At 35.0% G+C, this 15,596-nt stretch overlaps 1 protein-coding gene across 1 annotated transcript in view; it reads left to right on the top strand.

The window, feature by feature from the left end:
* The window catches only part of LOC123537010 (uncharacterized), a 120,976-nt gene that overhangs the window by 44,255 nt on the left and 61,125 nt on the right, over positions 1-15,596 (top strand). The window contains exon 12 of the mRNA XM_053528590.1: positions 3,145-3,223. Coding sequence (XP_053384565.1) covers positions 3,145-3,223 — 79 coding nt within the window. The remainder of the gene's footprint in view (positions 1-3,144; positions 3,224-15,596) is intronic.

Here is a 15,596-nt window from a genome sequence, read left to right as displayed (position 1 = left end):
CAAGCCTAGTTGTGTATATCATTGGTATATTCTGGTTTGGTGATCTTCAGCTGATTTATGGCCCTCAGTTTGTCAAATTTCATGTTTTTTCTACCACTTCTCATTTATTATCAGGTAGATTTTCACCAAACCTTGCAAAAGTTACCAAGACTCATTGTGCATATTGTCTGCATGTTCCGGTCTGTGAGTTTTAGTGGAGTTATTGCCTTTGATTTGTTGTATTTTAGCTTGTCTGGGCAACTGCTCCGATACCAGCAGGAGGAATTACACCTAAATTTACAAGTGATATTTGCCAAGTTTAGTTGTGCATATTGTTAATATGTTCCAGTTAGATGTTTTCCAGCAGAGTTATGGCCTTTGATTTGTCATTTTATGATGTTTTAGCCACTTTTGTAAGACTTTTATAATAGGATGGATTTACACCAAATTTTACAGGAGTGATCAGTGCCAGTTCTTATAATGCATATCGTTAGCATTTTCTGCTTCATTGATTTTCAGCACAGTTATGTCCCTTGATTTGTCCTGTTTTACTGTGCTTACACTACTTGCTGTATACAAGTAGGCTGAATTTCACCAAATCTCAAAAGGGATTTGTAGATTATTGTCATGTTCTGATTAAATGATTTTCAGCAGAGTCATGACCCTTTATTAGCTCACCTGTCACATAGTGACAAGGTGAGCTTTTGTGATCACCCTTCGTCCGTCGTGTGTGCGTCCGTCCGTCCGTCCGTCCGTCCGTCAACAATTTCTTGTCTGCACGATAGTGGTTTCATTTATGATTTTATTTTAACCAAACTTACACACAACTTGTATCACCATAAGATCTCGGTTCCTTTCTTGAACTGGCCAGATCCCATTATGGGTTCCAGAGTTATGGCCCCTGAAAGGGCCAAAATCAGCTATTTTGACCTTGTCTGCACAATAGCAGCTTTATTCATGATTTGATTTTTACCAAACTGGCACACAACTTGTATCACCATAAGATCTTGGTTCCTTTCTTGAACTGGCCAGATTCCATTATGGGTTCCAGAGTTATGGCCCCTGAAAGGACCAGAATTAGCTATTTTGCCCTTGTCTACACAATAGCAGCTTCATTTATGATTTGAATTTAATCAAACTTGCACAAAACTTGTGTTGCCATAAGATCTCAGTTCCTTTGTTGAACCAGCCAGATCCCCTAATGGGTTCCAGAGTTATGGGCCCTGAAGGGGCCAAAATTAGCTATTTTGACCTTGTCTGCACAATAGCAACTTCATTTATGATTTGATTTTAACCAAACTTGCACACAACTTGTATCACCACAAGATCTTGGTTCTTTTCTTAAACTGGACAGATCCATCATGGGTTCCAGAGTTATGGCCCCTTAAATGTCCAAAATTGGCTATTTTGGCTATTGCAGCCATAAAGAGACTTCATTTATGGTTTTATTTGATACAAACTTCCAAAATATCTTCAACAACAATAAATCTTGGATTCCATGACAAATCAGATCCATTCGTAGTTTCCAGAGTTATTTTATATCTGATTACCTCCCCTGATTGTAGTCAAAATGGATTTATATCAGTAAGTACCTACAGGACTTATTTGAAATTTCATTATTGTCATTAGTTGGACCGAGGCAATCAGGGTATATAACTATGGACTGATTTTATGTCAAATTACCTCCCTTTATTTTTGAATTTAAAATGGGTATATCTCCTTAACTAATGAAGATACTGATCTGAAATTTCATTTATGTTAACAGATTTATTTGGCAGATCCTTCTTTTGTTATCTTACAATAATTTTCTTTTGAATTACTTCCCTTTTACATTACTATAAATAGCCTATTTTTAGTAACTTTTTTATTATTGGCCGTAGGGAAAAACTGAGACCACTTTTCTGTGGTACAACATGGATGGTACCTCCAATTTTTAGGTGTATTTTGACATATCTGTACCTTGTAAGAATTTTGTTTTTCTTTTTGGTTAAATTTCTTTCCTTTGTTGTTCCTGTCCTTTGGACTTAGATATTTTTTCTGAGGACCTTCTTGTCCTCAAATGCAATGATAACAGGTGAGCGATATAGGGCCATCATGGCCCTCTTGTTTGTCAAATTCTTTTATCTGTGCTACTTCTACTTTACCACTAGTTGGAATAACACCAGACTTAATAGGAGTTACCACTGCCAAGCTTATCGTTGTAATGTAACTGTTCAGTGATTTTCCCTGGAGGTATGGCCCTTAATTTATGGCATTTTGCAATTTCTTCTTGGTAAGTGGTGGGAGACAATATTTTTGTGAAAAACAAGCTGAAGTCTATACCTAACACACAGGACTGTTAATGCACAACAATTTTAATTTTTGTGTACATAAATACTATAACATAAAATATTGTTCATACATATTTTCAAACATGACATTGTGTCTGACTTACCTTTAACAAAAAACTTAAGCTAATCATGTTAATCATCGGTCATCAGCATATAGAATTGAGAATTTCATCTTACTGAATGGAATCCTACAAAATTTTATTTTGCTTCTATTCTAGGGTTTCCCTTACCACGTAAAAAGCGCGGGATTACGCGATTTTTGGCAGTCATGTCCCCAAAAATCTGCAGGAGTGCAACCTCGATGTCGCGCAAAAAGTCCTTTCCGATAATTTCTTTCTCGTAGTTCTTTTTTGTTAGTTTAGCCATTCCCACTTCCATTCTGTCCTAGATTTTTTGTGTTGTGCCCTACTTGTAAAAACTTAATTTTCGGCTTCATTTTTGTTTATCTTCAATTTTTTATGGGAGCATCCATCTTGGAGAGCAAGTCAAATTTAGTTTGAAAGGTGCTATTTCATTGGACAGTAATATTTAGCGAACCTATCAAAATTCTCATTCTATCTTCCACTGACCAAATGGGGATTCCTGGGAAAAATCAAGGTTAAATTACCTTATTTGGTTAATTTCGCCAAAAGCCGACCTCATTCGTCCGAACTCCGACAGTTTACAGTCAACTGCGTAAAAAGCCGATTCATCAGAGTTCATCATGAGTATTATTGGCTACAATTCAAAATTCTCAAACAGTAATCAGTATTAAAAATGTCCCTCAAAATCATGTGTATGTCCCCTAAAATGCAAACCTAGTGAAAACCCTGTATTCTGAAAATGTTGATTGCAGGTAAAGGAAGTTTATCTGACGCAGACAAAGATCTTACTGATACTGAGCGACTTATCAATAGAATGGAAGCCATGAAAAGGTACTCATTTAATCAATGATTTTTCCTCTCAAAAGAACTGCTTGTACCATCCAAATGCATTTGTTTGATTTCACTTAACCTTGGAAATGTTTTCTAGCTACCAGTAGTTTAAGTCATCTGAGATTCCAGCAGTGTCATGATATATAATTTTGAAGAAGTTGCCAGAGAAACAACGTTGCTGAGTGCCAAGCAAGAAGGCTACTTGTACCATATTTAGCTTGACTATATGAAGTATGGAGATCTGTCCTACTCGACTCGGCTCCGGCATTTTTCTGCATCTTCACCTTGGTTAAAGTTGTGATGCACTTTCTCTTTATCTCTGTGATTACTTGGTGGATTTGTTCTAAACTTAAAATAGTTATTCCACATCATCATATACAGCATGTAACACAAGGGCCATAAATCTTGCACCAATATTTCATGAATTATGCCCCCTTTTTACTAGAATTTCAGTTTAATTTTGATATTTTTTCACCATATCTCTGTTGTTACTGGATGGATTTGATTCAAATTTGAATTGTTTGTTCCACATCCTCACGTACACTATATGACATAAGGTCCATAATGCCGGCACCAATATATTATGAGTTATGCTCCTTATTCACTTAGAATTTCAGGATCAAGTTGTGATGCACATTTGCTCTATCTCGGTTATAACTAAATGGATTTTATTCAAACTTAGAATAGTTATTCCCCATTATTAGTCACTTGATATGACACATGATGTATAACTCATGCAGAAATTTTCCATGAATTATGTCTCTTTCATAATTATTTAATGTTTTTATTCACTTTATCTCTATCTCTGTTATTACATGATACTTTTGACACAGACTTAAGATTAGATTGTCCAATATCTTCATCTGTACTGGAGTCAGTAAACACTATACAGTGAGAGCTCCAACTTCCTCAGAAGTGCCCAATTTCACGATCCAGCATAGAAATAGTTGAGTGCGCTGACTCCTGTGACAGCTCTTGTTTAATCATTGGTATGACAAGGTCAGGGACCAAACCTGCAACTTTTCACCCTCCAAGAGGGTGTACCACTGTACCACTAGGCTGCTTTTGATATTGTAAATTGAATAGCTCAAATACTGGAACTGCCACATATCTCAAGAAACAGTAGTGTGCATCTCATTATATTTCTCAGACAGATCTCAGAAAGTATGTGTCGCAAGTATTCAGATCTGTGCCAGCAGAAATCCTGTCTGGTGTACCCCGGGGATCTGTTCTAGGGCATCTCCTTTTCATTATTTAGTAAATTACATATTAGTTATATATGATTTAACACTTCATGTAAAATGTTCACTTACTGACATATCTGTAGATGACACAACTTTATCATATTCAGACTGTACAGCACAACAAGTCCATGAAAACCTGCAGACTTAGGGTTTATATGAGGTTACAAGCATTCAATGTATCATATGTCTGGCATCAAAAACCACAAAAGAGTTCATTTAATGAAGGATTTTCACAAGTAAAAAATTTAATGCTCAGAGAAATTATAAGCCTAAAATTTGACAACTTACGGCAATTTATGACAAAATATGGCAATTATCACTGCGAAAAAAGGGTCAATATACGGGAGTGTACGGTCCCGTATATTTCGAAAATACGGGAGTATACGGGGTGTATATTATAAATATACGGACCTAGTATACAATCCCGTATTCGGAACATCTAGTATACGGGAAGTCCTTATATTTGTCATGCATATACGGGATCCCGTATACGCCGAATATACATACATTTATATTTCCGTATATATTAAATATACGAGTTTAAAAAAAAAATCAATTAGAAATGGTGTTTATTAGTGTTCTGCTTTAACATAGATTTTATTTCCATGTATTCGAAGGGTCTTTGAAATTTATCCCGTATACTTGTCGTATTTTAGAATATACGGAACACGTATACGAGCCTGTATATTCCGGATATACGTAGTATACGGAGCCCGTATTTTTGACATATACGGACTGCAACTGCATCTTATATACGGGACATATACGGACCTGTATTTTCTAATATACGGGCATCGGATTTTTTCCGTATACGCATGATATACTAAGTATACGGATCCCGTACTTTTGACATATATGGGGCATATACGGAACTGTATTTTTTGATATACGGGCTACGGACTTGTCCCGTATATGCAAGGTATACGTAATATACGGATCCCGTACATGTGGCATGTACGGAATTTATTTGCATCTGATATAAGGGGATATACGGAACTGTATTTTGTTGATATACGGGCCAGGTTTTTTTCCCGTATATGCAAGATATACGTAGGATACAGATCCCGTATTTGTGTCACATACAGACTGTATTTGTTTTTTCGTATACGGGAAATACACGGAACAGTATTGTTGAAATATACGTTGGCCAGATTTTTCCCGTATATGCACTATCCCGTATTTTTTATTTTATTAGAACTAATCTGGTATATGGGGCACACACTGAAAGATGACATAGAATGAAGGTTAAACAAAACCTTTAGCAGAATACGGTATGTTAGGAAAAATCAAGACAAAGACAGGGTATGAGAAAAACATTATCATCAATGGAGACAAGTCAGATTAAATTAACATTATATATAACATTATATAAATACTTAAAAAAAACAGTTGTTTTTTTTTCTCGTACGATTATCCGTTATTTTTATCTTTTGTCCAAATGAAATAAGCAGAAAATGTAATTCTTGCATACCAGACGGTGATTTCCGGTATTTTTACCGGTGCTGGAAAAATCCATCCGGGGTGTAAGATGACTTCGTGCTTTAAATGACGTATTACGAACAACATATATGGAGATGATTCATGTAGTATATTTTCTTTAAAAAACGAAATAAAAATCCAGTACCTTGACAGTTCCTCTTGGTTCTGATAATATATTTCTCGATTCAAAGGACGTTATTTTATCAAAAATTCATAACGTTACGCTGCAACTGATAAAACAAAATCGGAACTAAACATTGTTATTTGTCTATGAAACGTCATGACATCTTTCCTGTTTACGGACGTTGCTTTCCCGCGCTTTGTTTAATTACGCTGCTATAAAAAATAGTTCTATAAAGAAGCCACTCGATTGATTTTATTATTATTATTATTATTTCTTCATGTCGGTATGCAAGAAAAAAATTCTGTCACTGGTTATAGGTGCAGATGGGAATATCCGGCTCTCGGCTAAACAGATACCCTCGAAGCCGGAAATTCCCATCTGCACCTACAACCAGTGAAAGAATCTTATAGCAATCAATAACATTATGCATTTTTAGATGTTCGTTTCTAATTGAAAAAAAACACACACCGTTAACGCAACAAATCAGTATAGTAACACTTCTTTATTACTGTTTATAATTGTTTCGTTATTCCAGTGAATGTTGATTCCCACTATAGGCTTTACATCAAGAGCAGTACATCCTTTCTAATGTCTGAAGATGTATTCAAATTTAGCGCTTTGAAAAGATGCATGATGCATTCTGTGTTTGAATTCAATATGAAAGCAGGTTACAAATGATGCACCCCATGGAAATCTTCAGTTTCATGATCTCAATAAATGTAAGCTTTTGTCTGTTGAGGTACGAATGTCACTGAGTACGATGGCTCATCCGGGCTGTCTGTCAGCATCTACTGACCAAACCTCTCACATAAGCGTATTCTCTATCTTGAAAACAAATCGTCGTCCAGTTGGAGTTAATTGAAAAATCTCTTGTGTCAACCTGAAATAGAATTTGCACGCATTAAAGGTTATATAAATGGACTCTTGTAGTTAACAGATATAGAGAATGGTATATTTTAACGTTATAAATGATGTGAAAAATATGAAAAATGAAATGACGTGTGGGCAGGGATGACATCATTTAAGTGCTCATTTCGCGCAAAGAAACTAGATATACAGTCAACTTATTTAAAGTGTTTCATTTGCGTTTAATAGTTATATTACGTTACAATCTATCCCCAACATTATATTTTATATTTAATGCATGGTGTTCATAGTGCCGACACACGCAGCCACCTCATTTTGAAGAATTGTCTTCAAACTGACAAAGTCACGACAAAAGTAGGGAAGATATTTTCAAGAGAGATTCTACAAAAGCATATTAAGTGCAGCGATGTGATCTAAATAAAAACTTTCCCATTCTATTTCTACTAAAATGTAAAAAATACATCCACTATTTAAACGAAAGCTAGCTTAAACACAAACATTCGTAGCCATTTATTGTAGCAAAAAAATAGAGTCACATAACCTGTTCGTCGTTATTATGCTATATTAGTGTTCTATAACCTGTCCGCCATTTACGCGATTCATTTTATTTCAAACATTTCTTAAAATGTGGTAAATTAGCAAATTCTGTACGATATATTTGCCACTATTTTTTTTATTATTATTAAATGATCTGGAGAGTTTTCAAGAATTTCCAGTCTTGCGCTCAGTATAATATTCTCACTAAGATTTATTTTAGACAAGTAAAATGATTCACCAAAACGTTTTATCTCTTCATGTTAAAATGCTTTTATTCAGCAGTCCTGGTATTCAAGTATGAAATAGAAAACAAGTATAATTGTTAGACACATGTATCCAATCTTATAGATTAACCTAAATGAAAAATTAAAAGATATCAATCAATATAATTTACATTATTTCGTATATGTTTACCGAATACTTAGTATTCGATACTATCAGATCATAAAGGCTATCTTTCAAATTGAAGTTTGGTCATATTACGAACAACAGAATAGGAATTTTTGTTTCTCAACTATTTAAAAATACCATATCAAGAGAAAATAAAAGATGACAGCGTCAGGAATCGAACCCGAACTGCCGCGGCAATAAAGAAGTTTTCCGCTGTCGTTACCATTAACGCTGAGGAGGGTTTGATGTTCAATGCGCGTTAAATTTACAAACGCTTTTCAATTTTCATCATAAAAAGTAGTTAAAACAATTAATTCTCATTTTCTGTAACATATAGTCTGTCAGAAATTAAGAAATATAGCATTAATTTCCAGATATTTAAAAAAATGTCGAACTTAACCTTTATTGCCTGTATTTGGTATTCTTTTAATTTTTAGTTTGAAAATTGCGTTACCTTTTTTTCCCTCCAAGATTGCACACAGTTACAATTAACATAAGATAATCTAACTGTGCCAAATATTTAATCACACTTTAAATTTCATTGTGTATTACAACATTGCCTAGGGATAAGCATTACCCGACTAGTGTTGTTTCAAGGTGGATCATAAAATATGTTAATACACTTATAGGTATTTTTATGGTTTTTACGTTGTATTTATGCATCACCTTTTTCTGTCTTTGTATCGTCTTTTTTTCTGGGGAATTTAGTTTTTATGATTTTTACAGTTATTTCACTTGACAAATTTTATATCATTGGAGAGAAAATTTTAACAAAAGCTAGAAAATGAAAGATTTTTTGCTGTATTTTTGTTGTATATAAAACGCTGCTTAGAAAACTTTTAAAGTACGTCATTTTGCGCTCCGCTAAAAAAGACGTTTGTGGTCATGGCTGCAAAATAGGTAATAACAGAAAACTGAAAATATACCAATCTTTCGGAAATACGTATGTAAATTATGAAAATTTCGTAATAGTCCGTTGAAAATCGGTAGATGGTGTACATTTGAAATAAAAGACTTAGCTACGCAATTACTTATATTGTGTACATATATAATAATAATATGAGCGGGACCATGGGAAAACCAACATAGTGCGTTTGCGGCCAGCCTGGATCCAGACCAGCCCGCGCATCCAGGATCTTTGTTGTTCGCCTTCAAACCTTATTGCAATTAGAGAAACTGTTAGCGAACAACATGGATCCTGACCAGCCTGCGCATTCGGATCCATGCAGGTCGCAAAGCCGCTATGTTGGTTTTCTCATGGCGCGGCTCATATGTTTAATATCATGTTTCATATATTTACAAGAAAGTAAACTTAAGTGTTAGATGTATAATATCTAACGATTTCTAAATATTTCATGATATGTTTTAAGATCGAAATTACAGACATACTCGATTTTTTTTTAACAAATGACTTTTTTGTTTTCAGAATGATTGAATATGCACGCGCGCAGGTCTATCTGTGCACGTGAACAGGTCTGGTTAGAGTAAAAACACGTTTACATGCACAAATCGACCTTCCGGCGATATTTTTAATGTTCTTACAGTTGTTTCAAAATATATAAACCCTAGGCAAACAAAAGATCTAGAGTAGGTGTGTATTTTTTCCATATTGAAAGATAATAAAACTTTCAAAAATTCTGAAATTTTATTATAACCAACCTTTTTTGATATGATACTATGAAACAATAATACGCATCACAACCGCTTACATTTTAGTCTAGAAAAGCATTATTTTGTCAGTTAAATTACCCATTTTCTAAAGATAAAAGATCGTTAATACTAACTTCATGAATGCTTTCATGAGATTCCAGTTTTGATTGAATGAATGAATGTATGTGCCGCCTAATTCGTAAAGAAGTTAGCCATGGCTACTTTGCTTCTGCGAAATATATTTTTTTCTTTACAACTTTTTTTCTCGTTTAACCACAAAGGTATTCATGACATATTTTTGCACGATATTTTCTTTTATTTCAAACACTTGCAACATTAGCTTTTGGTGACTGGAATTTTTGTCTACTAATGAATGAAAGAATGAATGAAATAACCCTTACAGAAGAAAAAGGCCTGCTGCGTACTCTTGCTGTGTACATACAGCGTATATGATGCGTACATGATGTGTACTGAAATCAAGGGCTTTAAATAGTACGTAGGATATACACCGCACATACACCGATAGTACGTTTGTAGTACACTTTTGACATGCAAATGAGCTCTGCCGCGTACTACTTGCTGCGTACATGCTGTGGACTACATAGTACACAGGATGTACGCTGGAGGAATTTAGTATGCGGGAAATAGTACGCAGCATGTACGCGGCACATACACTTTTCACATGCAAATGAGCCTGCGGTGTACTACCCATGCGGCGTACATGCTGTGTACTCCTGCGGCGTACATGCTGTGTACTCCTGCGGTGTACATTCTGTGTACTCCTGGCCCGAGTCCTGCGGCGTACATGCTGTGTACTCCTGCTGCATACATGCTGTGTACTCTTGTGGCGAAACTGCGTGATAATGTAAATTCCTTACCCCACCAACTTTCTTATGCAAATGCTGATCATTTGGACAGAAAAAAACAGAAAAAAGATAAGTGACATGCATCAATAAGTATTTACCCTTACCAAAATAATGTAGATTGATGTTATCAAATAAATTAGTATGCTTTTCTTCATCCACTTTTCAATGAAATAAATCAATTTTTGTAGCATGTAATTTGGTAAACATCTGAAGAAAATGGCGTAACTGCATCAAGGGGAAACAACTTTAATGCAACTAAATATAAGTGTTATAAATTTCGAAGTATCTGCGGTGTACATGCAGTGTACTATTTTCTTGTACAAGTCCCTCCTGCGTACATGCAGTGTACTCCTTAAATTTTCAGAGTCTGTGCTGCGTACTTGAAGTGTACTAGTGACCTCCTGCGTACATGCTGTGTACTCATCGAAATAGTACGCGGCATGTACGCGGCATGCGGTGTATGTAAAATGTACTCCTCTGGCGTACTACTGTGTTCGCGGCATATACACAGCAAATACGCAGCATGTACGCCACAGAGGCTTGCTTCTGTAAGGGAATTGTTGAATTAATTGTGCTTGAATGACTGAATGAATGAAAGATTTCACGAATGAATGAAACTACTTAACGGCTATTCTGAATTTCCTTTTTCATATTATAATTATATAATTTAATAATTTAGTAAATAGACAATTTTTACTGACGCTAGCAATTAAAAGAGTATTTCGTTTGAAGTGTATTATTTCATCTACATAATTGTACATTAAATATTTTCCTTTAAATCGCAGCAACTCGTTTTCCCGATTGATTAAAAAAAAAACAACAACAGAGAACAGGAGAATTACAAGGCTAACTCCATTTTCATACAACCTTTCGACTATTTATTAAGTCTTCATCAGGAAGTCAACAAATATGATTATGAAATAAACAACGTCATGAATTTAAGTATTTCATGATCAGCCTTGTTACAAAAGAATTCATATTGAGAAAAAAAAACCTGTCTAATTCAGTTAATCAAAAATTAAATAAATAAATACTTACCCGAGCCTTCGTCTTCCTCTGCAGAATAACGCAGACATTTTTGCAGTATACAGATTAGTGCGTGCGGCCACTTCAACCAGATGTTATCGCCTCGGGCTAGATGAATGCGCGCTGATTGGCCGATTCCATTAAACGGCAGAGGGTTAAATTTGGCCATGCCGATTATCTCATAAAATTAATTAATATGCATACAATTAGTATCAATTAATGTTGCAGTAAAACTGTGCCGCAGAACCTATATGTACAATTTATTTACGAAGAGATCGACTTATATAGCATTTTGATGAAGTCTGTTTTAGACGATTGTATTTATTTTCTTAATATGTCCGTAAGTATTGACCTGGCAATCTTTGCAAATATTTTCGGGCGTTTTTGTTAAATTACCTAATATTTGTTTCCTGAAAATAACCATATTTTACAGCTAACCAATGTCACGGTGGGTTTGATTTCCAGGCACGTTAACACGGGTATCATTTTTTAAAAATATAATATAATGTTAACGATACCTGTTTTATTTTTACATAAATTTATGTATCATGTTTTTTTTTTAAAAATAGTGTTTTCTCTTGTAGTATTATATTCTAATACGCTTATGACGGGTAACATGCCTTTTTATATAAAATACTTTAAACAAATTATTCTACTTTGTTACAACGAGTAAATATGATAACTTTTAGTAAATAAACCATAAATATCACGATACGTTTGATCAAATAAGTGGTATTGGTAAGTTTGCATATAAAATTTGGGGGAAAAGGTATGGTCAGAGGTAGGATTCGAACCCACGACCCAGATATTGGCAGCAACACCGCTTGTCCACTCAGTTACCTGCACGTGCAACAGTATATCAATTAAGAGTTATATATGTAATATTTATATTGCTATTTGTGATCGAACACTGAAAATCAATTTACGGAAATATACGAAATATTCATTGAGTGCCAGGTCACTACCAACGGAAACTACAACCACGAGAAATAACTTGGAACAGTGTATATTACGGTAGCATAGAGGGGACATGTTCGCACTTGTTAGCTATCACGTTCGCTTGTGTTAGCTAAGACGTTCGCACGTGGTAGCTAACACGTGCGCACGTGATAAATAAAATGTTTCCTATGTCCCAGCTATGCAACCGTAGTATACATAAAAGCATCCGCGGAATTATTTTTAAAATATGAACACATATTTCACTTAATAGTTCATAAGTAACAGCTAAAATTAAACAAAGAAGTATAAAATACATTTTATAGCTCTCTGAATTGAATTAAACTGAATGACTACGGTTAATTATGTACTTTCTTAATAATCAAAATGCCATGTTATCTACACGTTGGTTTAAGGGTCCGACCCTAGCTGAATGGGGCCTCAGTGGCCGAGTGGTTTAGATCGCTGACTTCAAACAACTTGCCCCTCACCGATATGGGTCTGAGCCTCATTCGGGGTGTTGAATTCTCCATGTGAGGAAGCGATCAAGCTGGCTTACGGAAGGCCGGTGGGGCTACTCAGGTGCCAGCTCGTGATAAAATATTGCACGGAGGAATCAATTTCATAAGTAAAGTATCAACACACGTCTTTGGTGTTATATTCTACGTAAGGTCTTATATTATTACTGAATAAAACAGGGATGGATTAGTTGATTATTTTTTTCTATACTAGTAATTATTTGCATTGTATACATGAGCGTTGGAGATGTGCAGCAGAAAGAGTAATTGATGCACGCATTTAATTTTTACAACGGCGATGATACACGAATGTGTTTATCACTACAAATAAATAAGGATGAATGAATTTTTTTCTAAATCGGATATTTAGATTGAATGTAATTCGGAAACGCGCAAGAAGAAATGATGGATTTATTCATGTCTTAGATTTTATACCTGTTTTTTTGCCCGCGAATGTTTTATCAGTTCGTGAGATATTAGTGCTATACATCTTTCATTCATTCATTCATTCATTCATCCTCAAAACATGCAAAACGTTTGACCTTTGAAATTGCCGGATAATATAATCACTACATATATTGATTGCATGGCTTATCATTCATAATGATTTTTCATTAGTATCGATGAGGAAATAAATTGATAGCTTAATCAATCCTAATTGCTTGTATTGAAAAAGAAGAAGAAGAAATACATGCAAGATACAAGAAGAAAGGATGAATTATTTGAGGTCTTTGATTTTATATTTGCGATGGTCCGCGAATGTTTATTTTTCAATTTTGGACGCACAAGAACAAAAATGAATTATTCCATGCCTTGATTTTCCATTTGAATGAGTTTACTACAAGAAACCCATCTTCTATCAATATTAAAGGGCCTTGACATCAGATTTTAGCTAATATGATCTTTCTTTAAAAATGTAAATTGGTCATATTATGGACATTAGAACAAGCTATTCTTTGCACACTTTTTTATTAAAGAATGTTTAAACAAAGCAAAAGATATTTATGAGTTGGGAATCGAACCCGGATTGCCAGGCAATATAAAGCCCCTAAACTCTTCACCAGCACACCACGGAGGAATTGTACGACCCGTTTAAATAAAGCTTTATAATTAACGCAGTTTACCTTCGGTACCCCGTGACAAACGTTTTCAGTCTAATAAAGATTATGAATGAAAAATTTAGTGAATATCGGGACTGGATTCTTTGTCTGTATACACTGAATGTAGAAATTATGAAAACACGAATGAATATATATTGTACATTGTAGAAAGTCCGAAACATGGAAGGAAGGATGAATTAATCAATGTCGTTGATTTTCATACGGCAAAGTACAAGTTTGAAAACATGCAAAACGTTTGACCTTTGAAATGGCCGGAGAATATAATTTTCACTACACATATTGATTGCATCCCGTATTTTTTTAAATATATAAATTATTTAAATCCGATTTCGGCTTATCCGGGACATATACGGAGTTGTATACCAAGCATATAGGAACATAAACGTCCCGTATTTTCGAAATATACAAATTATTTAAATCCCGTATTTCCGGCATATACAGAAAATATACAGAATGTATACGAAGAATATACGGGAAATTTAATCCCTGTATTTTCGAAAATATACAAACTATACATATCCCGTATATCCAGAATATACGGGAAATATACGGAGTTGTATACAAAAAAATATACGGGAAATATAAGTCCCGTATTTCAAAATATACAAATTATTTAAATCCAGTATTTCTGGCATATACGGGAATAATACGGAGTTGTATACCAAGCATATACGGAACATATACGTCCCGTATTTTAGAAAAATATAAATTATTTAAATCCCGTATTTCCGGCATATACGGGAAATATACGGAGTTGTATACGAAGAATATACGGGAAATTTAATCCCTGTATTTTCGAAATATACAAACTATACATATCCCGTATATCCAGAATATACGGGGTTGTATATGAAGCATATACGGGAAATATACGTCCCGTATTTTCGTAATATACGGATTTATATATTCCCGTACACCAGACATATACGGGAATATACGGCGTGTATACGATCAGAATAACCCTTTTTAGAATGTCCCGTATTTCAATAATATACGGGGTATCGTATACTAAGAATTCCGTATTTCATAGAATACGGAAATCCGTATTTTATTAGTATACGGACTTTTAAATATACAAGCCCCGTACACGCCCGTATTTTAGTTTTCCCGTATTTCTTCCCGTATACGGGTAATATACGGGATCCCGTACACTCCCGTATATTAACTCTTTTTTCGCAGTGTATATTTATGCCCCCCTTCGAAGAAGGAGGGGTATATTGTTTTGCAGATGTCGGTTGGTAGGTCGGTCGGTCGGTCTGTCGGTCGGTCGGAATGTAGACCGATCCGTTTCCGGATGATAACTCAAGAACGCTTGGGCCTAGGATCATGAAAGTTGATAGGGAGGTTGGTCATCACCAGCAGATGACCCCTATTGATTTTGAGGTCTGTATGTCAAAGGTCAAGGTCACAGTGACCCTGAATAGTAAAACGGTTTCCGGATGATAACTCAAGAACACTTGGGCCTAGGATCATGAAAGTTGATAGGGAGGTTGGTAATGGCCAGCAGATGACCCCTATTGATTTTGAGGTCAGTATGTTAAAGGTCAAGGTCACAGTGACCCTGAACAGTAAAACGGTTTCTGGATGATAACTCAAGAACGCTTAGGCCTAGGGT

This window comes from Mercenaria mercenaria, chromosome 17 (genome assembly GCF_021730395.1).
Source record: "Mercenaria mercenaria strain notata chromosome 17, MADL_Memer_1, whole genome shotgun sequence".
NCBI classification, from domain to species: Eukaryota; Metazoa; Mollusca; class Bivalvia; order Venerida; family Veneridae; genus Mercenaria; species Mercenaria mercenaria.
Note: the sequence above shows the minus strand (reverse complement) of the source record. Positions and strands in the feature narration are given on the sequence as shown.